Source organism: Prorops nasuta, unplaced genomic scaffold (assembly GCF_024137725.1).
Source record: "Prorops nasuta isolate Cenicafe-Biocafe unplaced genomic scaffold, Cenicafe_Pnas_1.2 PNAS00027, whole genome shotgun sequence".
NCBI classification, from domain to species: domain Eukaryota; kingdom Metazoa; phylum Arthropoda; class Insecta; order Hymenoptera; family Bethylidae; genus Prorops; species Prorops nasuta.
Genome location: NW_027116824.1, coordinates 439,083 through 463,114, shown reverse-complemented (window position 1 = coordinate 463,114; position 24,032 = coordinate 439,083). Strand labels below are relative to the sequence as shown.

General features: G+C 37.3%; 3 protein-coding genes and 2 long non-coding RNA genes across 6 annotated transcripts in view; 2 read left to right on the top strand and 3 right to left on the bottom strand.

Annotated features, from left to right (window-relative positions):
• Positions 1 to 216: 216 nt before the first annotated feature.
• LOC136782496 (putative protein MSS51 homolog, mitochondrial) lies at positions 217 to 2,047 on the top strand. The gene is made up of 2 exons (XM_066741953.1): positions 217 to 418; positions 513 to 2,047. The coding sequence occupies exon 2, from the start codon at positions 557 to 559 to the stop codon at positions 2,045 to 2,047; it is 1,491 nt and encodes a 496-aa protein (XP_066598050.1). The 5' UTR covers positions 217 to 418; positions 513 to 556.
• Positions 2,048 to 2,073: 26 nt separating this feature from the next.
• LOC136782495 (alkaline phosphatase-like) lies at positions 2,074 to 10,353 on the bottom strand. Its single transcript, XM_066741951.1, has 8 exons — positions 9,808 to 10,353; positions 8,293 to 8,391; positions 7,728 to 7,948; positions 7,285 to 7,477; positions 6,092 to 6,258; positions 4,843 to 5,154; positions 4,085 to 4,514; positions 2,074 to 3,715 (listed from the first exon to the last, which is right to left on the bottom strand). Exons 2-8 carry the CDS (start codon positions 8,375 to 8,377, stop codon positions 3,501 to 3,503), a joined length of 1,623 nt encoding a protein of 540 aa, XP_066598048.1. The 5' UTR covers positions 8,378 to 8,391; positions 9,808 to 10,353; the 3' UTR covers positions 2,074 to 3,500.
• Positions 10,354 to 10,443: 90 nt separating this feature from the next.
• LOC136782497 (uncharacterized) lies at positions 10,444 to 11,636 on the bottom strand. The gene is made up of 3 exons (XR_010824128.1): positions 11,507 to 11,636; positions 11,220 to 11,415; positions 10,444 to 11,112 (listed from the first exon to the last, which is right to left on the bottom strand). It is a non-coding gene; the product is annotated as an uncharacterized lncRNA (long non-coding RNA).
• A 1,565-nt stretch (positions 11,637 to 13,201) lies between these two features.
• LOC136782615 (uncharacterized) lies at positions 13,202 to 14,061 on the bottom strand. Its single transcript, XR_010824136.1, has 3 exons — positions 13,972 to 14,061; positions 13,797 to 13,882; positions 13,202 to 13,687 (listed from the first exon to the last, which is right to left on the bottom strand). It is a non-coding gene; the product is annotated as an uncharacterized lncRNA (long non-coding RNA).
• Positions 14,062 to 14,949: 888 nt separating this feature from the next.
• Positions 14,950 to 24,032, top strand: part of siz (Brefeldin-resistant Arf-GEF family protein schizo) — a 65,080-nt gene continuing 55,997 nt past the window's right edge. For both annotated transcript variants that reach the window (XM_066742154.1, XM_066742148.1), the window contains exon 1: positions 14,950 to 15,481. In XM_066742154.1, the coding sequence (XP_066598251.1) occupies positions 15,255 to 15,481 (227 nt within the window). In that variant the 5' untranslated portion in view covers positions 14,950 to 15,254. The remainder of the gene's footprint in view (positions 15,482 to 24,032) is intronic.

Here is a 24,032-nt window from a genome sequence, read left to right as displayed (position 1 = left end):
TAGAAATAGCTGATATTTAATTATATAATTGTGTATTTACAATTTCAAGTTACAGTAACTTAAGAATTCTTGTATATGTATAATGGTAACTATATTTTGCCCAGTACTGTTTCACGGTATAGGTCGTTGAAAAATAAACAATGAAGAATAAAGGTGAAAATAGAAGGGTTTGAGGTAGGAAAAGGCTATTGGCTTGAGGTAGAGCTTGAAATAATTTGGACCAAGAAATGGCATTGTGCCCGATAAAAGGCTCTACCGTGTCTTGACAAGATCTCTCACTGTTCACAGTGCTTCAGAGCCTCTCTCTCTATACCGGTTGATAATAAATAATCCTTCCGTATTTGATTAAATGTGTTATTAGTGAAAAAAAATAGTTCTATTCAGAATTAAACAATTACACTATACAAACAAGATTGAGGTGAGTAGATAGAATACCGTTATTTATTATATCATCAGAAATGATGAATTCACACACAATAAAAGTTATGAAATTTATGTATCGTGAATTACAGTGGAAAAGGAGTGTAAAATTTCCATCTAAATTTTCGAAGTAGAAATGGGACGAAAGAAAAATTCGAATAGAAAACCAGCGCGTGGAACTACTATTGCATTATTAAAAAAAACAGAATCGGCTCGAGATTCTGACAAAGATTCGCCGGAAGGAAGTTTTATGGCGGGGGGAGTTCCAATCGACATTTATTCTCGTTTATCTATACCAATAATAGATGGCAGTACTTTGAGAGTAAAAACTAACTCATCTAGCGACGATAGCGACGAGGAGAGGCTAATATTTACATTTCGTCCACGCTTCACATTTGCAACGAATTTGTGTTTAGTTTGCATGGAAGTTGCAGAAATTGTTTGCGAGAGCTGCAAAATGGTATCTTATTGCTCTCAACAGCACAAGAAACAAGGACGGTGCAGACACAAAGAATTCTGTAAAATTTTTACAGAGCTTCTTGGGAAAGGGTCTGGTTTCTCGATGGCCAAAGGACTTTCCAATGATCATTACAAGCTTTTGAGGTTAAAATTCATGGAGATCGTTGAGAAAACCTTGCGCAGACGTATGGAATTGTGGGAAAAAGAAATTATTCTGTATCCAAAAGTTTGCAGGGTCTGCCATGATGCTTCATCCGATATTATCTGCTGTGATGATTGTAAAATGGAATTTTATTGTGTGGGCCACGACGACGGTCACGAGAGATGGTGCAGAGAGCTTGAAGTACTTAGAAGAATATTAATTCTTACTCATCGAAACGGTTTTGTAACTCCTGAGATTCCGAATTTCGAGCAAGAGATTCCGGTGGAAAATTTTGATAAATTCATTTTCGACATGTACAGAGATTCTCTTTACTATCGCTACATGGACTGTCATATTTATGCGACTTTATCGCATATAGCGACCGCTCCACTCACGACTCTCTATTCGCTTCGAGAATGTTTCAACGATTTGCGAACGCTAGACAAAATGACGATTCACATTATTGGTGCGGAATTTCAATTTGAATGTAATAATTTATGCGTTTGGGAAAAATTCTTCCTTCACTTCATGCCGAGACTACAAATACTCTCATTAGTTTTTATCGGACCGGAACTAAATGTACCGGATATACCTATTATGTTTTATAAAAATGTACACCTTTGCGGGAAATGCAAACGATCAGGCAGAGTGGTCCAGGTACAATTTCAAGATGGAATGGTTTATCACGAGTTTACACGGTCCGAAGAGTTTTCTAAACCAGATATCGTTTGTTTGTTTAATCCCGGTCTGTACAGGGAAACGGCGTTCAACGGGAGTGACACTTGGCCAGATACGATTCGCGAATTTTGCAAATTCGGCGTGCCTGTCGTTATCACTGCTTATACGAGCTACGAAATACCGCGAGATATTGAGAGAGTGAGATCCATCTGCGATATGTATGTTGTTTGCGAACCACGTAAGAATCCTTTCGCCTCTTTGAAGCCCGACAGGAATTTCGTTAGCGAGGATTCCGCACCGATTATTTACAAAAATTATTTCATGGCTGTTCTGAGGGGCAAATCATAAAACGCTATTATATTTTACTGTAAAATTAGGGAATATCAAAGCTCTCTTAACTTTACTTTTTATATTGCAAACGAATAACTGTCATTAGCAAAAATATTTCATATATTACTAAAAAAAAAAAAAATCTCTTAACTGTGTACAGGGCAAAATGATCATTTTTATTACAAAATAGAGAGAATTTTAAAGCACAGTTATTTATTCTGCATTTGACAAAAGAATAAATTTCGGCAGTAAAATATCGGGTCGATTATTTAAACAAATTAATTTCTCACGATTATGAGGGACAAATTATTATTTATATAATCTAGACTGTTGGCGTTCAAGCTCATTAAAATATAGTTACAAAATAGTTTCTATTTTCGACCTGCTAAACCAACACATATTCTGGCATCAATCGCGAACTCTTCTTACTTGCATCGGCAGAAAGTCTCAGTTTCATTAATGAATTGAAGAATTATTAAATAAACTTTTGAAGAAACACTATAGATTGGTAAATAAGATGAGACGAAGCAAGTAAGAAAAAAATACTATATTTATTAATCACTAATTCTTAAAATTTCCTAGATATTGCAAGTGTGCGATATCTCCGAAAATTTGTTATCAAATAAATAAATGCAAAATGAAAATTGCATCTCGAAAATATTATTATACAATATTGTGAATCGTTCTCTCGTTAAAAAATATAAGATTTTTATTGAAATGGGGACTGAGGCCAACTGTATAAAATATGTTAAGATCTGTATATATATAAATTTACATGTAATCGTTCATTTACAAAATTTACAAGAAAATTTCACTATCTATGTATATAAATAACGTTGTATCTCTGTAATCGAACTAAGGCACGAGTTAATATATTTTTACCATAGACGAGAATATAACACAAAACTTTTTGTATAACTATCGTAATAAATATGTGAATAAATAAAATCGTTGAATTACCGAACTGTGAAAAAAATATCCTACTTCTTTAAAATATTCCTCAATGAAATATAAAACTATTCGACTATTATAATTAATATTAGACAGCAGTTTATTACTGCGCCATTAAACGACGTCGCAAAAGTCGTGTTGGGGCAAAATATTAAAATATTAAATCAGAATTTATTAAAGCTTTGCGTCTAGCGAAACGACTGGGTGTAAAAATATCTTTAGCTATCAAAGTATCAAAATAAATTGGCGAACTTTCGACTCTCTGTTCCTCTTCACCTCAGTGCAGTACTAGTGTAATAAATTGAAACAAGACAAATATGCATTTTTTATTCAATGCACTAGTGGAACATGACGGTGAAAAAGAACCTATTAATAATTTAAAAAGATACAATATACTGTATTGTTGTATATATATATATATACGTATAAGAATGAAGCTGACAAAATCGTTGATTGCAGCATTGATAAGCGAGTTATTGTAAGAATCAAAATGAGGGATTCTTAAAAGAATACTATAAATTTAATAGAGTATCGTGACAAAGAATGTAATTAGAATGGTGATGAGTGTAGTGTGCGAGATTGCGTTGCTCCCTGCGGAATGGGATAATTCGTAGAAGTAACGATTATAAGCACTATCACAATGCGATGGCCAGTCTTTGAAGCAAGCTGCGTATGCTATCACGTGAGCGATGTAATTCTGCTCGAAAGTACCACGAATCAAATGAGAGTAGGGTCCTGAAAACAAAATTTTTAATTAAACTAATTATCTCTGATCAGCTAATTGTATTACTAATTCCAAAATCAACACTTTCAATTTTTTAATCAAAAATCATTCTCAATAGCTTGAAAATAACAATCAAATAATTGTTGTAATATAATAATCAAACCGTTTTAAATATTATTATTGTAAATTAAGAGTTAGAAATTTTAAATTGACGATGTTAAATTATTCAAAAAATATAATAAAAAATTTTACTTAATTTAATTTTGAAGTATTTACGAGTATTGAGTTTAATTGTGAAAAAAAATCTTTTAAAAAGCCAACGTATATTTATTTTGTAATAAATTTGGAAAGTGTTGAGAAAATTAAGAAAAAATTCGTACCAGCTGCATAAACCCCAACATCCTCCCCCCCATGGGTTTCGTCCTTGAGGTACTTCGCAGCAAAGTTCTGGTAGTACGTTTTGTTCCGATTGGGGTCCTTTTCCACGTCGATCCAAGTCTGATTAAGGTTACTCGAGTTTTTCGATCGATGGTAGAGGAATCCTGGCCCGTTGGCATAGCTGAGGGTCTCGTAGGGTTTGATGGCCGGATCTGCCAAGTTATTGGCGAATCCGAGGATGTCGTTACCCCTATTGGGGTACCCGTTCATAGTGAAACTGTGAGAGTGATCGGCCGTCACTATTATCAGCGATTCGTCCAGCTTGACTTGTTTCATGGCAGCCAAAACTGCCTCCTCCAACTCTGCGACCTCGCGAAGAGCCAATTGCGCGTAATTCTGATGATGCGCTATGTCAATTTTTCCACTCTCCACCTGAAGGTCACACAAAATAATTTAATTAAATATTCCATATATCTTACAAAAAATAAACTAACATAAACATAATTTTAGTACACAACTTGCAGCGAAAAAATTTACCAACGATGAACAAAATTTACCGATACAACGAATAATAAATAAAAAAAAAAATAAACTTGACAAAGTATTCTCAGTGTCCAATATTTATTTAAGACCTAAATAATTCTAAGAAATTGTATAGCTTCCATATTATTAAATTTTAGAATATTTCGCGTTAGGTTTTATTGAAAAAATTGGATAGAATTATTTTTATATTTAAGATAATTGTTTATCGTGCACTGACCATCAAGAGGAAGCCATTTTTGTTTTTCCTAAGCATTCTAATGGCCTGCGTCGTCATGTTGGCCAAAGATGGCACGTCTTGTGGCTTATCAGCGTGATATGGCATATGTCCAGGGGCAAAGATACCCATAACTTTCGACGTATTGTTAATGTCAAGACCAAAAAGCTCTTTGCTATTCGTGACAATTTTTCCATTCGGATTATTCTTCAGCCAGGTCTCCACCAGGTTCTTGCCATCCCTCCTGGCGAACGTTTCAGGGTCCTTCGACTTCATGGGCAAGCCCAGCATTTGTCCACCACCGCCCATTATTACCTGTGCGAATCAAGCAGCCAAATGAGCCGAGATAAAACCATAATTAAATCAACAGCTTCGCATAATTAATGAACCATTCCGTTCCGCGTATTTCATGATTTTTCTCATACTTTTTTACAGCCGCATTTTTTCTTCGTCCTATTAGGTAATCGATAGTCTTTGCTCGTTATTCGTTCGGACGAATGGTCATATATATATATTGATAGAGTTTACTGAGAATTTCCAAGTTTTCGAAGCCTCGTGAAAATGACGCGTCCCAATTATTAACAGTCACGATATTATCTGGCGCGACTGGCTGGATTGTAAGGGCCGGATACTTGACTCCTCTAAAAGGGTGCCATCGTTCAATTAACCTTGAACTTTCACTATAGTAGGATTCTATTGATGTACACCCGCGAGCAACCGGCTTCAATTACGTGCCTGAAATTACCAACAATTTTTTCCGCTTCTTCTTCCTCCCTTAACTCAATGGTACACGCTATATATAGCTACACGTGGTGTTTACTGTTATAGATAAGAAATAATAATTAGAGAGAGAAATCATAATTATGAGTAAGAATACTTAAAATTATGTTAACAGTTTTTTTTCTACCTTTCCTTTCTCCTTAACTCAATTATATACAAGATGCACGCGTGTGTGCTGTTTAAAGATAAAAGAACTAATTAGAAAAAAAGTCATCAGCGAGAAATGCGCAAAATTACCAAAAATTGTTTTTTCCGTTTCTCCTTCCTCCTTTTCAACTCAGTAATGTACAATATACGCGTGTCAAATGTTCGCTGATAGGAAAAACTAATTAGAGAGGGGGGCGGGGGGGGGGGGGGGGAGTCATAACTGCAAGCGAGAAATGATAAGATCAACGGTTGATAATTCTTGGACGATCGTTAAAATTCGTAGAATCACGCGCAACAAATTTTATCGATGCACGTAAAAAGGTACCTTGAAGTGTTTGCCAGGAATATCTTCGACCAGTTGCCTTCCTATATCCTTGAGACACTTTTTGTACTCTTCGGGAATATAGGCATCGTTCTCCCAATCCCTGTTGTTCACGTGAGCGTAAAGACCAGCCGGGGTTGCGTGTGTCACACGAGTAGTGGTTACAAAACCTGAGAAAAAACATTGTTTCTTAAAATTGTTCCAGTGTGTGGGTATTTTCTATATACGTGCAACTTTTTCAAAAATTTTATCCAAACGCGAAAGTCACCGAGTGGTTATCACGTTTTTTGCTGGAAGGTGGTAAGAGGGGGGGGGGGGGGGGGGGGAATGCAAATTATTACTCAGCAGTCGACTCGGCGACTAAAACTATCGATAAGTTCTTGAATTACGTAGGCAGAAAAAAAATAAGTACACATCGATAAAGTGGGACTTGATCTTACAAGAAAATCAGTTTCTATTTTGTGGAAGGAGAAATCAGTCATGGTTAACAATTCGTCCTCGATAAGGAGAAGGTCGAAAAACGACCTCTCCCCCTCCCCCCCCCCCCCCTCTTTTATCTATAGCTTTAAATTATTTTCACCATGCAAAACCATCATAAAGCAATCTATCATAAGCTAATTCCAATCACGTGCTCCTTTCAATGATTCACCTTTTCCCCATCCTTCAGTTTCGTGCATTAGTCATTTTAATGATATATAACTATGTGACTAAATTAATAATTATTTCTATGAAATTATTTTACTTTGATTTATAAATTATTTTTTAACAATAAAAGGGAATTTTTGTGGATTAGACAGTGAACGTATAGTTGTATCGAATAAAAATTATAAAACTGAAGAATAGTTTTGTCAATAAGACTTCAGCTCGATTAACGATAATGAGAAAATGTATAATAGTGTTTTGAAAAAACTTTCGTAATTTTGTGATTTTATCGAAATAAAAAGAAAGAGGGGAGAGGGTAATTAATGAGACGAACGAATTGAAATAATCCAACAAAGTTAAGTCAACGTCCTACAAAGTTTCTTCCAAGTGGAGATAACTATTATTCATATAAAAATAAAAAGTCAAAACCCTCAACCATCCATGAAAATTCTCTTTTTCATCATTTATAGTTTTAACATTTTCTGAATTTATTTCTTTTGCAAGGGCTCCCAGAGTATTCGCGTGAATTACAAAAGTTAGCACAAGAAACTCACCTGTGTCCATTCCACTTTCCTGTGCCCAATCTGCAATGGTGGTCAGTTTGCTCAGTTGGTTAATGTTTTTGTCACAATGATTGTAAGGAGCTCTGGCGTCCAAACCGATCACCCTGAACCTGGCTTTTACACCGGAAAATATTGCAGTAGCTGTTCCAGCAGAATCAGGTACTTGTTTGTCAACATTGTAAGTCTGCAATAAAAAAAAATCGATTAGCCTAATTTTACACAAATCACAATCCATTCTAAGCAAAAAAAAATGATAATAATAATTTTTATCTCGATCCAAATTCACACAAATTTACAGCAATCGAACTAATTTAATTAACAATATTAATCATCTATAATTATTAAAAATAATAAACTTTCATGAATTTTTTAAAGTCATTCAATTTTTCGCATACAAATAACTATATCGAATATTCCATAAAAAGCCACGTTACCTTGGAAAAGCCTGTACCGGGAAACGTTTCAAAAGCCAATTTGTATTCCTCGCCAGTACGACCACGACTTTGACCCCTGAAAATTCGTCCAGCTGTGATAGTGGACAGGCCCATGCCATCACCGATGAAAATGATCACGTTTTTCGCACGATTCTCATTGTTCCTGAGTGCCAACATCCGTTGCAGGTTCTCTTGACCGGATTTCATCCAGAAGGACATGTCTGATAAGAGAAAATAGGTACGAATAGATCGCCATCGAATCACTCGAAATTCAATTTTCATCCTTCGATTGCACGAATCGCTGTACAGATTTATTGCGACGTAATTAATTTGGTATTGCAATTATTAAATTAGAGATAAGCGCATTAAGGCCCGAGCTATTAATAATGTGTGAGAGATAAGGAGATGTTAACACCGGATCTAAATGTTTTCCATCAAAACGAGTTTAAGGCTGAAGTTTATTATTTTCTTCAAATGGCATTTTGAAACTGTTTTATAGTGCTTTCTGCAGTGTTCCAGAGGAATTACGAGCGAGCGAGAGTATAATTTCATTTTTACAACTGACCTTCGTACTCCTTCGGTCCTTGAGAGACAGCCGTCGAAGTCCCGAAAAGGATCAGCGTGCAGAAAAGCCCCGTTAATAGACCCATTATGAGTCCTTAGGCTGAAATACAGTAATCGCGACTTTCGTACAATCCTATTATAAATACATCTATGAAATTTCTCATTTTTACATAATTAGATTTGTGATTTTAACTGGAAGCAATAAAATGATACTGTACTTAACTATTTCTCAGACTCGACTGAAGAAGGATAATTATAAAATTAAGTTTTACTTTCGTAATAGACAATAAAATCGTTTTCGACCTCTCTGCGTACCCTAAATCTGTTACAGATATGCTTAAGATAATGTGCCAAGAGATACGAGCAAAACTATTAGTTTTCACCACTGATATATTTCCTGCTAGAAGCAATAGTTTCCATTTCCAAAAGTTGTAACTTTGGTAATCTTTTTTTTTTATGGTTTGGAAAATAAATGAGAGTTTTATTGGAGTTTGTGGAAAAATTAAAGTTTGAATTGCAAAAGGGTAGAATTTTAATATTCAGAGGTATGTGTTTATGGTGGATCTCGGTGTTACGTGAAAATTTATTGGCGCGTCAGCTATATCTTTTGCAGTAGGCCATTCATTGGCAATCTGAACCAGGTTGGCGTTAAGTGAACGATGGTGGAGGATAAAAGGGGAGTGCTATTTGGGTCATTTACGAATTCCTTCGTTAACGAAATTACAGTAATGGGTCGCAGAACTGTATTTATGCTCTATCCGATAGTTTGACACAAGTCACGTGAGACAAATGAAAATCTGATTACTCATTCCTACTTGCCTTTATTAATCTCATTTACATTCAATTGCTGCATCATTATACTTTAAACTGTATTACTATATAGCATTTTCTTCGATAAATATAAAAATCTCATTGAATTTCATCATACCACTTTATCTTGTGATATGTATATGCCTAATATGCTGTTTGTTTCCTGAAAATTTTCTATCGACGTTAAACCTCAGATACATTCAATAATTTTATCTCTGTCCTACCGTTCTAGTATTATATCACTCCACTTTGTCTCGTAATTTAATACTACTACTACTTTAAATCTCTCGTTAATTTATCAATAGACTCTAGTACTGTACTAATAACTCACCATCTACTGTGAACTAAATATAACAAAACCTTTCGATCAACTGAATCCCTTTAATAGGACAAAAATCATTTTACAGTACCAATTTAATAATGATTTTTCGTTCAATTTTCTCAAATCTCAATCGAATTAAATAAAACTATTTTCGATCTACACAAAATTCAGGAGATAAACTAAAATATCTCCTTTTTTAGTGCAAGATCGACCAAAAGGTTCCTCGATCAATAAAAATAAATATTATATCATTCAACTTAAAATACTTTATAAAACTCCATTAATTAAACAATGTTCGATAAATAAATAACGAAATTAGAAAATTACCAAGTAAAACAGGTCGAGTGTGAATTAAATTCGTGAAGAAATCGTGATTTTACTTACAAGATCCTGAAGAGAGCCACGGGCGAATTTTGCAAGTTCCAAGGACGTACTGGGGATGTTCGCAGGGAGATTTCAGAGTTTGCAGGTGGTTTTGAGTCGAGACATGATCAGGTAAACGACTGAGTTGTGGAGTGGCTGAAAGGGGATCGGAGCACCTCGGTTCTACGAGTCTTCTAGAGGACTCGGTGCAGAATAATTGATAGTTGAGAGTAGAGAGATAGAGAGAGAGAGAGAGAGAGAGAGAGAAAGGGAGAAAAGGAGGAAGCGAAGAAGGGAAGGAAGAAAGGTAAGAGAGAGAAAGAAGAGAGAAAGAGAAGAAGGGATAAAGGTTCGGAAGCTTTTGGCCTGTCAACAGCCAAGAACGATAGCGACTGTTAGCACTAATGGACAGAGCAAGTTTGTCACTTTATATAGCGTTTCAAAGGCCGTGCCAGATTGCGGAGAGTTAGGAACGAGCACTGGGTGGATCCACTTGTACGGGGGGAGGAGGAGGGGGGATGACTCCCTCGTGCACTAATCCAATCGTTCGTCATTCAACAGCTTATTTTTTATCATAATTTTTCATTCGACCATTATCACACTTCCATCTTCCTTCTCTCCAATTTTCTCCATTTCCCTTGTCATCTTCCCCCTCCCCCCCCCCCCCAACCCCTCTTCACTCCTTCCCTTCCCGTGTCTCTACTCCCTCTTCAATGAAAAGAAGAATCACCAGATTTTCCCCCTCTTCCTTCAAAGTCACTAGATTCTTCAGATTTAATTTTCAATTTTCCTTCCTCGTCACAATCTTGCTTTCCCATTCTCTGAACTCTTTTGTAAAGAGTTTCGTTATATAACGCTTTTCCATGCAGCAGAAATTACGTTACTCTATTTTTGTTGTTGTATATATTTTTTATTTAATCCTCTTTTTTCCTATTAAAAAGATACAATTTTTCTCGTGGATTTTCTTCCTTGTTAATCATGGAGTAACATTCTCCTGTGCGCTTATTAAGAATTTCTTTTTCCAATATTTTTAATTTTTGTATATATAACATCATTGAACATTTCCAGTTTAGTTTATGCTACGTTATTTACTTAAGGCTATATTATACTCTCTGTGTAGGAAATTTTAGATTTTTGTAAAGACTGATGTAATCTACAAAAAAAGTACTTTTTTAAGTACATCATCTTCCTCACATGTAATTTCTATTCTTCTAATACAGAATGGAATTTTTGTAAATTTTCTAAAATAATATTTATAAGGTAGTCGCAGCCTTGTGGAATTCAGGTTTGCATATTCGCGTGCATGATTGCGACTCACTGGAGCGTCTGAAATAAAAAAAACACAAATTTCTAAAGAAAAATATGTTTATGGCCCCGGTCTGGACCGCAATAAATAAAAAAAAAAGATCGGTTAATTTTTTTTTATTATTCACCGATTTTTTTTAGCTATAATTTCGAGATACCAGCAGCTTAAAAATTCACCATTTACGAAAGTTAAATGACATAATATAAAAATAGTCTATACTGAGGATATTATCACACTTTTTCTGAGAATTTTTATTTCTTATTTTAGATGTTGCAGTGAATGCCAATCATGCAAGTCAGAAGGTAAAACGTAATTCCACAAAGCTGCAAAAAAAGCCATAAAAGATTTTTATAATTAAATAAAAATTTCCTACTGAATTTGGAGACTCGAATGATAATTGAAAAAGCCATTTACTCGAAAAATGTATTTTTTCAAACCCTTTATCTCCATTAAAAAACTTTTGTTTTCCCTCTGCACCTCCACCCACGTCAATCGCGCTTTCCCATTTTTTCGCTCTCCTCTTCGTTAAGAATTTCCTTGTACAACACTCTGCTCGTTTCTTCGCAAGAAAATGCCCAACTATATAATTTCATATCGGAAGCAGACGGATCAATTTACTAGATAGCGATATATCTTATCTGAGTGAAATTAGTACGAAATATTTTAAACAAGAAGTAATTAGAACGATAAAAGCGTTAATTGCGAAAGACTTTGTTAATTATCGAAGAAACGAATTTTTTATTTCGCACGTAAGATCGGTAATAAGTAGAGAGTGGTGATTATTTAGAAAACTTGGTGGAATTTTTTTTTTAATCTAATAAATAGCCGAGATTGTTTTCGATTTTATCGTTAATCTTTGCACGTGAAATGGAACGTCACAACAAATGGATTATTTCGATCGATGGATTTTTCATTTCGAGCCAGGTAACAGTCTGAGAGTAGTCGATGCAATTTTTTAATTATAAAATCCTGGCGAATTTTACAATATTTACAATCGGATCGTTAAGTCGTTAATTCTGCTCATTTCAATTACACAATTGCTGCACAGTTGGTTAAACCGACAAAAAACATGTCTGGTTTTTTTTGTTACATTTTTGTTTTCTTGCGAATTCGGAATCCAAACAAGAGTCTCTCCCGTGGAATTACTGCAGAATTTAGCTGATAATGTACGTAAAGGTGACCGGTGGCGTTTCAGAGCCGCAGCTTCCTCAGAGACCATCGACTAACGATCACCGACAAATTTCAGACAAATTCGTAAAAAAAGAAATTTTAACTTTCGGCAAGTACACGAGAGAGAAATGAAATATTTATTAAAAACTCATATTTTTCAAGAGACACTTGGATATCTCGAGTGAAATTTTCCTCTCTTAAAAAAGAAAACGAATACTCCGCGTTATCGCAGTTTTATTCAAATAGACCGAATATTAATTTATGTCAGTTCCAATTTTCTTGTGCTTTAAGCGAAGGACGAGCGAAGCGATAAGAATCTGTTTTTACGAACGATCGATTTTAGGAAATGGACTTTTGATTTTCGATCGACCGAATAATGGACTTTCGATAGGATTGGGCAGAGATGAGAAATATTGCGCAATTTCCTGATTAAGATGGCTGATTTGGACGCGTGTCATTTGTCTCGTATATAATTTGCAACGTTGCAAATATTCGAGACATTAGAAGCGTCGCGTGATACTTGCGTCCGCCTGTAAATTGGGAGGTAGTGTTTTCTCACGTGCACCCTTCCCCTTCCCCAATAAAAAGCACGTGCTAACCGTTGGAATCTCATGCGACTGATAAGAGACCCCCTTAACGACTCTCCTCCGAAACAATTGTTATAGGGACACCATTGACGATCGTACGGATTAAAAAAAATTATCGCGCGACTAATAACGTCTGCACGATAATAAAATTAAACTACTTGCTGAGAAACAGCACTTAAAACCCGATGGTTTAACGTGCAAATTGCAAACATTGTATCGTCTTAATTAAAAAAAAAGTAAATAAATAAAAAAATTGAAAAAGGATAATTGGAAAAATAATGGCAAGCTGGATGCTTTGAAATTGTCCAGTATCGATAAGGATAAACAAGCAATTGTATAGTTTAATGTTTTATTGTAAAATGAGAGAAAAAGTTAACAATTGATCAATGATGAACATAGATAGCTAGGTGAGATATCGTTGATAAGGAGTGATCAAGATTTAACAATAAACAAAAGACTGTTAATTGGAAAACTATAAGATTGTCGGATAGAAATTTAAAGAAAAATTGAGCTTAGTATCTTTTTAGATATACACGTGCTGCACACGAGAGTATAATCTTTATCTTATCGAGTGTAAGTCAGGACTTTCAAATTTAGCTGCAGGCAATGTATATAGTGTGATTCTCGATGATATAGATATAGACAGCGGTAGAAAATCTCCGGAGGTATCTTTGACTATTTGCTCGTGGAGAAGAAAATTTGGAGTAAAATATGAAGCCTTGAAGATTCCATGCCAGTGTTTATCAGGTCTCTATCACGTGAATTGTTATCGCTCGAGCGATGATCTATAAGATCTAGCACGTTTTCGTCGATCCTCGATCATCACCTGCAGCACGTGCTGAAAAAACCATGTATAAAGGAAATAAATAAGCAACTCATTATTTTCCTCTCCAAAAACACATGCACACTATTGCAAATCCTCGTGCAATAATTTAATAATACATTACCGAGATTCTATTGCTCCTCTTATCTAATCCAATATCCCCTAAGCTGCACTGTCATCTTTGCGTGGATAAGAAAAGGAAAACGAACTCTGAAAATTATATAAGAAACTTTTATTTAAATTTTATTTCTCGTTAATTATGTGCGTAGAATTAATTGAAGAAAATATTTAGATTTTACTGTATTATTTTGGTTCTCAGTTTTTCGAAATTGTGTATAATTGTAAGCTTTGAAGCTATATTTATTTTGATACACTTTTGCGCACTTGTGTGTTTACATTCGAAAGCATTCGTTTTGACCGTTGAATGGTAGCTTAAGACTTATCAAGGAGTTTCAGCATTGTCATTGTGTCGCGTCGTCTCGTGTAGATATAATTTACCGATAAGACAAAAGAAAAGAATTTCACTGAACGGTAATATAAACTTTTATATTGAAAGAATGTGTCATGAATATTATATATTTTGATAAATAAATCATGTTTGAAGCTTTGAATAAAAGAATAATTATTAATTAGATCAAATAATGAAAGAAGTTTTCTAGAATTTTAAATTTTGCCGCTAAAATGTACGACCACAAATTGTAAGTTCCTCGGTTCGCCGAAAGATGGCGCCTACAGCACCAAACGTGGAAATTTTGTATAATTTTTAGTTGATTCATTTGTTTCCTCAGATTGTATCTCATTTTTCAAAAGAAACCTGCTCCTACTTTATAACAATCAACAGAAATTTATTTAAAATTGAATACGTAGGAGTTTAGATGAAAAAATTTCTCCGAAGATTTATCTGAGGATTTCGTCTTAAAGACTAATTTGATCGAGAAGAATATTAAGAATAAATTTTTAGTAAAAGCTAAATAATCGAAAAAGAAAGTATGAATTCGATATTTGCATCATCATAACGGGCTTCCCGCTTTGTCGATCACAAAGAATTTAAAAAGAAAGAAGAAATAGCATTGCTCCCACACATACATACACACACGGCATCGTCGTCGTCGAGTCAGAGGGCGCTTATTTGCCGACCGAGAATTTAAAGTTTTAACGACCGTTGGAAGGCAGCGTGGTTGACGCTTGCGCAGTAGGCTTTCGGTCAATAAAAGGTTAACATAGACAAGACTGGAGAGCTGGAAAAGGAATTCGGTGAGCTCGGTCCGGTTTTATCCGTGAGGAACGCGGAACGAAAAGTAGGAAAGTGCGGAAAGAGTATCTGGAAGCGGCGATTGTCGCAAGATGGCGAGTGTGAGATGAGACGGTGGTGGATCGTGGAGTGTCGGCGGGCGATTTCCACCGGGAAACAAAGTTTTCTGAGTGATTTACAGAGTGGAATGCGCGCAACGAGAATCGCTAGTGTCGCTTACGGGAAAATTCGATGACCGTGCGACCAATCCTGAGCCGGTGCTGGGAGGAAAAGCCGCGAAAAACACCGTTCAGTGAGAAACGTGCGTTCTAGTGAAAGTAAACAAACGAGATGAGCACCGTTCTCAGCGGTATCGGGGACTCGGGGCTCCTGGACCCCGATGTCGAGGGCATCCTCGAGGAAAAAAACCAGCTTATCACGCGACAGTATGCCGAGATCGAGCGTCTCCAGCGTGAACTTACCGAGGTCATCTCGGAGCGTGACGCCCTGCTCTGCGAGGTGTCAAAATTCAAGTTTGAGCGCGAGATGACTGACCTCAAACGACTGCAAGATGACAGGTTAGTATGTTCTCTCAAAGATTGCATAATCCATATTCACCTTGTCATTGCTTACATCTCTTTTCTTACGCTTGCATTTAATGAGAATTTCAGTGGCCTTATTGTGTCATATTAGAAAAATTAAAAATTCTATCAAGTTGTTTCAATGCATCTCTTGCATTTCCTCGTGAATTTTGGTAACATTGAAATAAATAAAGATGACTATATACACACATATATATATATATATATATAAATATTCCTCGTATCGTAGCATTTATTTATGGCTCGTAAGATTACGAAATATGTCGTACACACCCCATCGTAACTCAAAGAAATGTATTTAGAGAAGCTTCGGCTCGCTTCCTTATTAAAGTCACTATAGCATTTGGAAGAAGTGACGCTACAAGATGATTCGATAAACGAAGTAAATAAATATGACACAACGAACGAAGCAATTTAATAAATTCATTGAATTAAAGGAGGAGTATGAGCATGTTGAACGAATTGATTGAATCACAGAATGATTTTCTTCGTTCAAGCAGCAATTGTTCCAGTGGAACAGACTCTCTTCTCCGCTTCGACCCGGATGTGCGTACATTTATAGTTGATCGTTATGTAATAGAGAAAATAGTTGTTCGAAGAAAATCTTGTAGACGTTTAGTAGTGATTATGGGTTTATTAGTGAAGTCTTATATGCTGTTATTTAACGATAACAATGAGTAATGTTTCACGGCCGATTAGTCAGGACTGTTAGCGATCTTAGATAGACTATATTATCGCTCAACACGAGGTCGTACGAAACTTTATACTTCAAATCTATATTTAAGATAACCCCACACGAAGTTGTCGATACTTCAGTGGTACCCGATGCGCGACACTATTTCCTTGCCTGAATTCTGCAATAAAATCGTACACATTCTTTTCTAAGAAATGTAACAAGTAGTGCGTGTCACGCGGAATTGAAAGGGGCCACTTTTTCCAAGCTTTCTTCCGCTATAATTGTACACGTTTCTAACAAATCAAACATGGAACCCTAACACGATTCAACCACCCGAATGAGTTGGACAAATGATATCATTTATCTGATCCAATGAAAAACTCTGGAATCAAGTAGAGAGGCGTGTACCAATGTCATTGGGCTGAACGAATAAAGTTAAACTAGGTTTTCATTTATTCGATCATTTGCAACGTATGTTTATCGATTTCTAATTATCTCGCAAAGAGAAAAAACTTCCTCGATGGAAATGTGCAATATTGTCGAGTGCAAGTGAAAAGAAAACGTTCGCTGAGTTTATCTGATTAAATATTGCTGAGAGTTGAAAGGGTACAATTTTTCCAAGATTTCTACTCCCGTAATTGTACACATTTCTAAAAAGTCGATTTGGACAAACGTTATCTTTTATTCGATCCAATGAAAGACTCTGGAATCGAGCAGAGAAGCGTATTGCGATGTTACTCTGATCTACGAATAAAGTTCTACAGGGTTTACAGTTATACGATCATTTGTAAGGCACGTTCATCGATTTCTAATTATCTTGTAAAAGAAAAATGTGGGTTTTCGTGACCAGGGCAAAACAACGAAATTACCACTTTCCTACCGAGTTTCTTCGTTTATTTTATAAAAACTATACGGAAAAATATATATATTTTTTTTATTATTATTATTTTATGGCTGACATACGAGGTATTGAGTTTGGAACATTGTCACAATTTTTTTCAATTTATCGACGGAGCGAAAATGGGTGAGACGTGAAAGATCCAGTTTTACGGACAGGAGATACCGAAAAAAACTTACAAACTAAGCGTTAAATATTGTGCGAACTTGAAAGAGGAAACTTTTTCCAAGTTTTTCTTTCGCAACAAAAGTACACGTTCCTAAAAAATCGAACACGCAACCACCTTAACACGATCCAACTACCCGAATGAGTTGGGAGAATGGTATCACATTTATTTGATCCAATGAAAAAGTCTGTGGATTGGATGAGAGAAGCGTATATTCCAATGCCACTCTGGTCTACAAATAAAACAAAACAAAGATTCCAGTTATTCGATAATTTGCAACCCATGTTTATCGATTTCTATATATTTACAACTTTAATAGAAAAATCTTACTCGTTGTAAACGGAAGAAAAGCAGATATACGCAGTAGTGTCGAGCGAATGAAACGAAAACACATTCGCTGTGCTTATCTCATTAAGTATTGTGCGGAATTAATAAGGGATAGGGAGTCGCAAAAAGTGTATAATAATTCCTTAATAAGACGTGCTTAGGTACGTTCGTGGCGTAGGTTTACAAGCACACGTGTAATACACGGCAACAGGTACTGGTGCGCGTGAACAAATACAGGGACGAATATGTTGGTATCGTTAATCTGAAAAAAAGGCACGCGGACAGAGGAGTAACTCGTTCCCACAAGTTGAATTGAACGGACGTAGCTGTAATACGCGCCCTTACGATGCTCATGCCGTATCGCTAATTATTAATTCTACCGTCTACAGTGAGAATTTTCGCAGCTACGTCAGGCAATTCACCTCTTCTCTCTAATATAAATTCATCCTATTTCCACACTCTGATTAACAAAGATCTTGTCAAAAAAAAAAAAAAACTAGCGATTGCTTCTTCGTTAGAACTCGTATCGTTGGTCTTTTACATCAATCGTTGTAATTATTTCGTTGGAAACGCCTTTGCTTTAAAGGTATTTCCACTCCTCCTTGCGTGAATGGTTAATTATACTGGAGCTTACGCATCTCTACAAACAGACTGCACCCAGGTCTCTAGTGATCGACCTGGGGCGATCCCGGAAATTTATTTTAACAAGGTTCGGATATTCTCAGAAGTTGGACCGCCGGCCCCGTCCTTGACTCTAAAATACACGAGTGTATCCTGTACCTGAATTTCTCAAGGACTCGAAAAATCGAATGTCCCATACAGAAATAGCTGTGTAAGACTTAAATACATCCAGCAAATACTATTTGGTATTTTCCGATAAGTGAAGTGTCGAGCATAAGATAATGAAGAGAGTTCCAGGTAAGTACCTACCGTATTATTATTATTAAATCATAGCAAATATTAATAATTGTACGGGATTTATTCTTTCAGGCATCGATGAAGGTTTCTTCGCGAGAAGCCGAGGATAATTCGCAGGAGTTGACATTGGACTCTGTCGAAGAACACAAAAAACAACAGAATGTGTGTCAAATTTCTCTACAACGCTGCAATTGCAACGAAACGCCAATCACGAAGTGTATACATGTGGATATATTTGGCCTGACCGGTTAACCTCGGTGTGGCAAAATGTTGTAACTGAAAGCGCCTGCTGTCCTTATAGGAGGTTAATTGGGAGGCCTAATGCGAATCCTCGAGTGTTACTTTAGTAAATAGATACAGTAGATATTATTTAGCTTCGGCTTCCTCAACCTGCTTGTTACACAAAAAAGGTCCATTCTGGTTTTTGCACGACTTTTTGTAATTGTGCCTCGTTCTGCAATGAATTATCAGGTTGCAAAATGAGCTCAACGGTCGGTGCAATTAACATAGAAATGGTGTATCGATGTAACGAGCAGTAAGGGCCACGGCTGATAAGGTCAGATCTGGTGATCTCTCGTTTCACAAGGATCATCATTATATCACTTACCAAGCGCTGTTTACAGCTTGCTGGCCGAGATAAATACTTTTTACTCTTCTTTCACCGTGCGTTACTCATCGTTGCGCTATTACCTCTGTTATTGATAAGTTCTGCGAAGGCTGTTCTCTTTGTCATAAAGACATTTTTGCGTCATAGCATTGAGAACACGTTCGATTATTATGCTAAAGACGGCCAGATCTCATTGTAAGAGTCTCGAACCGTTCCAGGAACAGGTGAATATTCTTAGCAACGCTAAGTTAATGTTCCCTGAAACCTGTGCAAAAGTCATTCGACTCTTTGCTGCTGATCCTATTGATCGCGAACACCCGATTGGAATTCGCGAATCGAAGGAAACGACACAATTTGATGAAGAATGTCTATTATCATTGATTTATCTCGTTGTATAAGAACTCGAGAGGGATTAATTTAGTTATAACTAAGCCACGTCCCGCCCACGAGAAGAATGCCGTAGGAACTTTACTATTGGCCTATTTCTGGTTTCCACGGCCTTCTCAATGCGACGTGATTTATCTTCCCTCTCCAACGATGAATTTGGATGCTCGCCACGAATCTCATTGATCGTGATTGGCAAATTCTCGAAAAGCTGCTCGACCGGAGGGAAACGCGTTAAAATTCGCAATGGCACTCGCACCTCTCGCTTTCTTTCTAATTATCATTAGCGAGACTCTCTAATATCGAGTTTGCACGCTTATTGCGGCCGCTGATCAACGTCATCGAGCGTGTCGCGTTACGTAAAATCTAAAAAAAGATGAATAGACCGGACACGAGAGACTCGAGCGAATAATAAAGTTTTTTCTTGAATTTATGGCCAATATTAAAATTGCGCCAGTGTTTTTAAACTTTGGAGGGACAAATGCAATGGGAGCGCACGCGTGCCCTAGTGCTAGCGGACAGCGTCCAAATGCTGATCCTCCGGTTATAACGCGTCGCTGCACCGTACGGAAAAGGCGTAACTCATAATCTTTTTCTCAGAACCAATCTGCCCCTTTTGTGCTGGCTATGGAACCATTCGAAAACGTGACACGGCAACTTTCGCAGGACCCTTCCCAGCCGCTCAACAGATTTTTCAGCGCTTTTGTGTACATCCTCGTAAAATCATACGCACACAGACACACACACAGACACACACACACATGTCGTGAGTGTACGTATTTTCCTCGTGGCCTCGAAGTGATCAGACACGGTTGACACGTTAATTATTCACCGGTGTCATCTTACTCTTTCTTAAGATGTTGTCTCAGCTGGCGCAAAGTCGAAAATAAAGCGACATTGAAATTTGCTGGATATTTTGCTGGCGATAATCGAAGAGTATACCTGCAGGAAGCCTTGAAACTCGAGCGGTGATAGAAAATTTGGCGGGAGAAGAGAATAAAATTGCAATTGGACGATAAAAAGCGATCGGACGAGATACGTGGAAAAATGACACGGTTGACTTTATCTCTGCGTGATCACGTGATAAAATAACGTCGATTCACGGCTGGCAATAAATTTTCTCGGACGCTTCGCGCCAGGAACAAAGCCGCGATTTTACGAGAGCGCATCACGTGTCTCTGAAACGATTTATGGCTCAAAGAGCCGAGCAAACGCTGTCCTACATATTTTTCACAACCGTAAAGCCTACATCTGGCAGTAATGTGTTGTCACTGTTGTACGCTTTAAGGGCGTAGCTTTATCAGCAGCAGATAGCCCATTCTGCTCTCGAGCGAAGATCAAACGAACATATCAAACTGGAAATGTTTTTCCATCTAATTCCTTTTTTGACTTTTCGGCTCCCTTTATAACAGTCGAAAGATTCGCGAAGAAAATCTATACTGTTATTCCTCGGGATGGAATTTCTGCGGTGTTTATTAGGAAACCAGACTAAGACACGCAAACACACTCGTACACACACACACATACAGAGGAAACTCGAATAGTCGATAAAGGGAATATACTGGAGTGCAGGCGAACGAGAATAGAGAAGTAAAGAAGCTTGGATAAAACGAGTCAGCTGTGAAGCGAAGAACAGATTAAAGATCCTAAGTCCTCTTTGCGGTGGTCCGTTGGGAAATGAACTATTTTTATCGCTAGCGAGATGCATCCTGCTGAAAGAGGAACTGCGAGCGTAAAGTACTTCCGGCGAGTGATAAAAACATCAAAAAGAAGCCTCGACGTTGAATATCACACTCGTTATTCTCTTTGTTCATCGAGTTTGATGTTATTCCTTCGGGTCGAGTGCTTCTTCGCGTCTCGCGCGTCGATCTTCCTCCTCGCGATCCAGTCTCGTGTCGGATGATCGAAAAAGTGACGTTTCTTAATTTCCAATTAATCGATGTCCATGCGCTCGATGCGGCTCATCCATGCGTGCACGAAAACAATGACGTATTACGTCGTTAGGCAGTCTATTGCGAGCTCGATCAGGAGTAATCAGCATACAGACGATGGAGATTAAATCGTTCGACCGATCCTGAACTTTGAACCAAGGACGAATCGTGTCTCGACTGGAGAGTCATACGCCAGGTTGACCTCATTCATGATTATTATTAGTCGATCGATGCCTCCACTCTGCTCGAGAATCGCCTTTAAATTGAGCAAAACCCTGCACGACTGTCGATGAAGTATTTTAAAGTCAGAACTAAATTGATGTAAAGGATATGTTAGAATGAAACGAGTTGTGCGATAATTGTGTGCTCGAATTTTGTACGAATGATATTGTAAGAAAAAAGAATGTAGTATATAGGGAAATCGATTAGAGCTAAGAACCGATATTGTTTAATCGTGATTCCTGACGGGTATCGAAATACCTTTGGTCGTTGGGTCAAATATTGCGTAACGCTGATGCAAATATTCAGGTCGCTTTATCCCTGACTAGAGATCTGTCTTGGAATGCACGAGGCGTTTCTTTGTCTCAGAGTGTTTATTCTGTGATCCTAAAGATTCTTAAAGAAATAATAGAATTTTTAGGAAGGACGCGTTGCTACCCGAAACTCCAAACTCGAGTAAACGAATTGTTCGTTACCTCAAGTGGGTTAAGCGTTAACGCTCTTCCAGGGCAAAGTTGTAAAATAGTTGTATAAGATTGGAGTAAGTTGGATTGTAATAATAAGAGCTAGAGTTTCATAAATATGAAATGAATTGGTTCATCGACCCGGTTGGCTCGGCAGAGACAGCGGAGTAGTCGTATAATTATATGGTAGTGTCGAGGGACAGAAAACACCCTATTCTCACGACCCTTTTTCTTCAGCCTGCTCTGCAGTTAGCGCATAACATTCGAATCCAAATACGATCGTGATACCCATAGAGAGTAAAGTGGTCGTGCAGAGACGTATTATAATAATGTAGCTCGAAGCCTCTCTTGGCTGATACCTCTATTATGATCGTTATTTGTAAAATCTGCCAAGAACGACAAGTAACGTGAGAGCATCTACGCTTACAGTAGGTGGGTCCCTGGGACTAACTTTAGAAATGGAGAACCGGATAGCTTTTACTTTTACATTTGCTCTCGACCACATGGGCAGCCAATGGCTTGTAAAGCACGAAACTCCACTCGACACTCGAGATCGGTAGGATATGTACGCGTCTCGTAGAGCGAATAATAGTACCAGAACAGGTGTTACCCTGCGATATTCTGGAAACATTTATTGCACAGAGTAAAGACCCTTTTTGTCACAGTTACAATATCGGAATTATTTAGTAGGAAAAAATTGTATTCTTAGAAATAACGAAGGGAGGCGATAAAAACTGCTGGTCAATTATTTAATGCAAGGGGGAGAATTAGGAAGAGCGAAGCATGCTGTAAATGGTGGCAGATGGCCAAGGCAGAAGTTTCGTTAGACGCGAAAGAGTCGACGACTGGGCCGAATTAATGAAAGGTGGCAAAAAACCGGCTCAAAATTTATTTAGCGAATGAGCACGATAGACGCTGGCCGGGTCTCCTCCGCTCTGCGGGGAGTCGCGAGACTTAATCTGGAAAACCGGATAATCCATTGTGGAATAATTTTAATATTCTTCCGTGAACGTAGAGTCTTTGCTCGTGGTGGAAAGAAAAACAACTGATCTCTTCTCGGTAATTCACGATACAAGCAAAGAGTCTCTTTTAAATATGTTTATGGAAATATTTTATTTAACGAGACTCTCCATATTTTTTGCTATGTATATAAACTTTGTGAAATATATTGTAAACGAGTCTGTGTAGTGTATGTGGTAGGAATATTTATACAGTGAGAGTGTATATAATACTAAGGATTTTTTAAATGATCGTTATTGCCACGTTTAGAGGTGCATGGAATATCGACGAAATTTGTATGGAGTGCAAACACACGGGGTGTCCCGAAGCCCTTCAGGTTCGAAGGCACTCGAATAAAAGGGTTAAAGCCGACGTGTACACGGGCCAGCGTAAATATTTGCAGGATTGCTCCTGCGGGTATTCCCCCCCCCCCCCCCCCATGAAATGCTGGCAGATACGTGACTTTTTCTACCTATCCATTTCTCAGTGGTTATCTGGCGAAAATCCAAAATTTGCCAGAAATAATTAAACTGATAAACGTTTGCACACGTTATTCGCAAATTTGTCTCGTCGTTAATGAAACACGAGTAAAAATGTAGAACGAGTCTTTGATACAAATTTATCATTATTTTCGACGACAAAATCAAATTGCCAATTACGATTGCCGAAAGAGCCTGTACATCCGGTATACTCTAACGGAACTTGTCACTCAATTCGGGCGAGAAGCCAAAGGCCCGCGAACGAAATGAAAACAAACGGAAATAAAATACATTGATAGAATTGTCTGTGACAGTTGGCGAAACTATTATTTTTGCAAGGTCCGCTAAATCGATTAAAACGCTTTTATATCAAACTAAACGATGCTTTCTATTCGAAATGCTTATGCAACGTCAAGTTTCTTTTCCACGATGCTTTATTTGGTTTCTTGCAAAATCGGA

Excerpts from the sequence above, each read along its gene's own strand:
- LOC136782495 (XM_066741951.1), bottom strand. The coding sequence starts at position 8,377 with ATGGGTCTATTAACGGGGCTTTTCTGCACGCTGATCCTTTTCGGGACT. Across the intron at positions 6,259-7,284 it reads GGAAAGTGGAATGGACACAG|GTTTTGTAACCACTACTCGT; the intron begins GTGAGTTTCTTG and ends GTTTTTTCTCAG. Across the intron at positions 5,155-6,091 it reads TTCCTGGCAAACACTTCAAG|GTAATAATGGGCGGTGGTGG; the intron begins GTACCTTTTTAC and ends TGATTCGCACAG.
- LOC136782496 (XM_066741953.1), top strand. The coding sequence starts at position 557 with ATGGGACGAAAGAAAAATTCGAATAGAAAACCAGCGCGTGGAACTACT.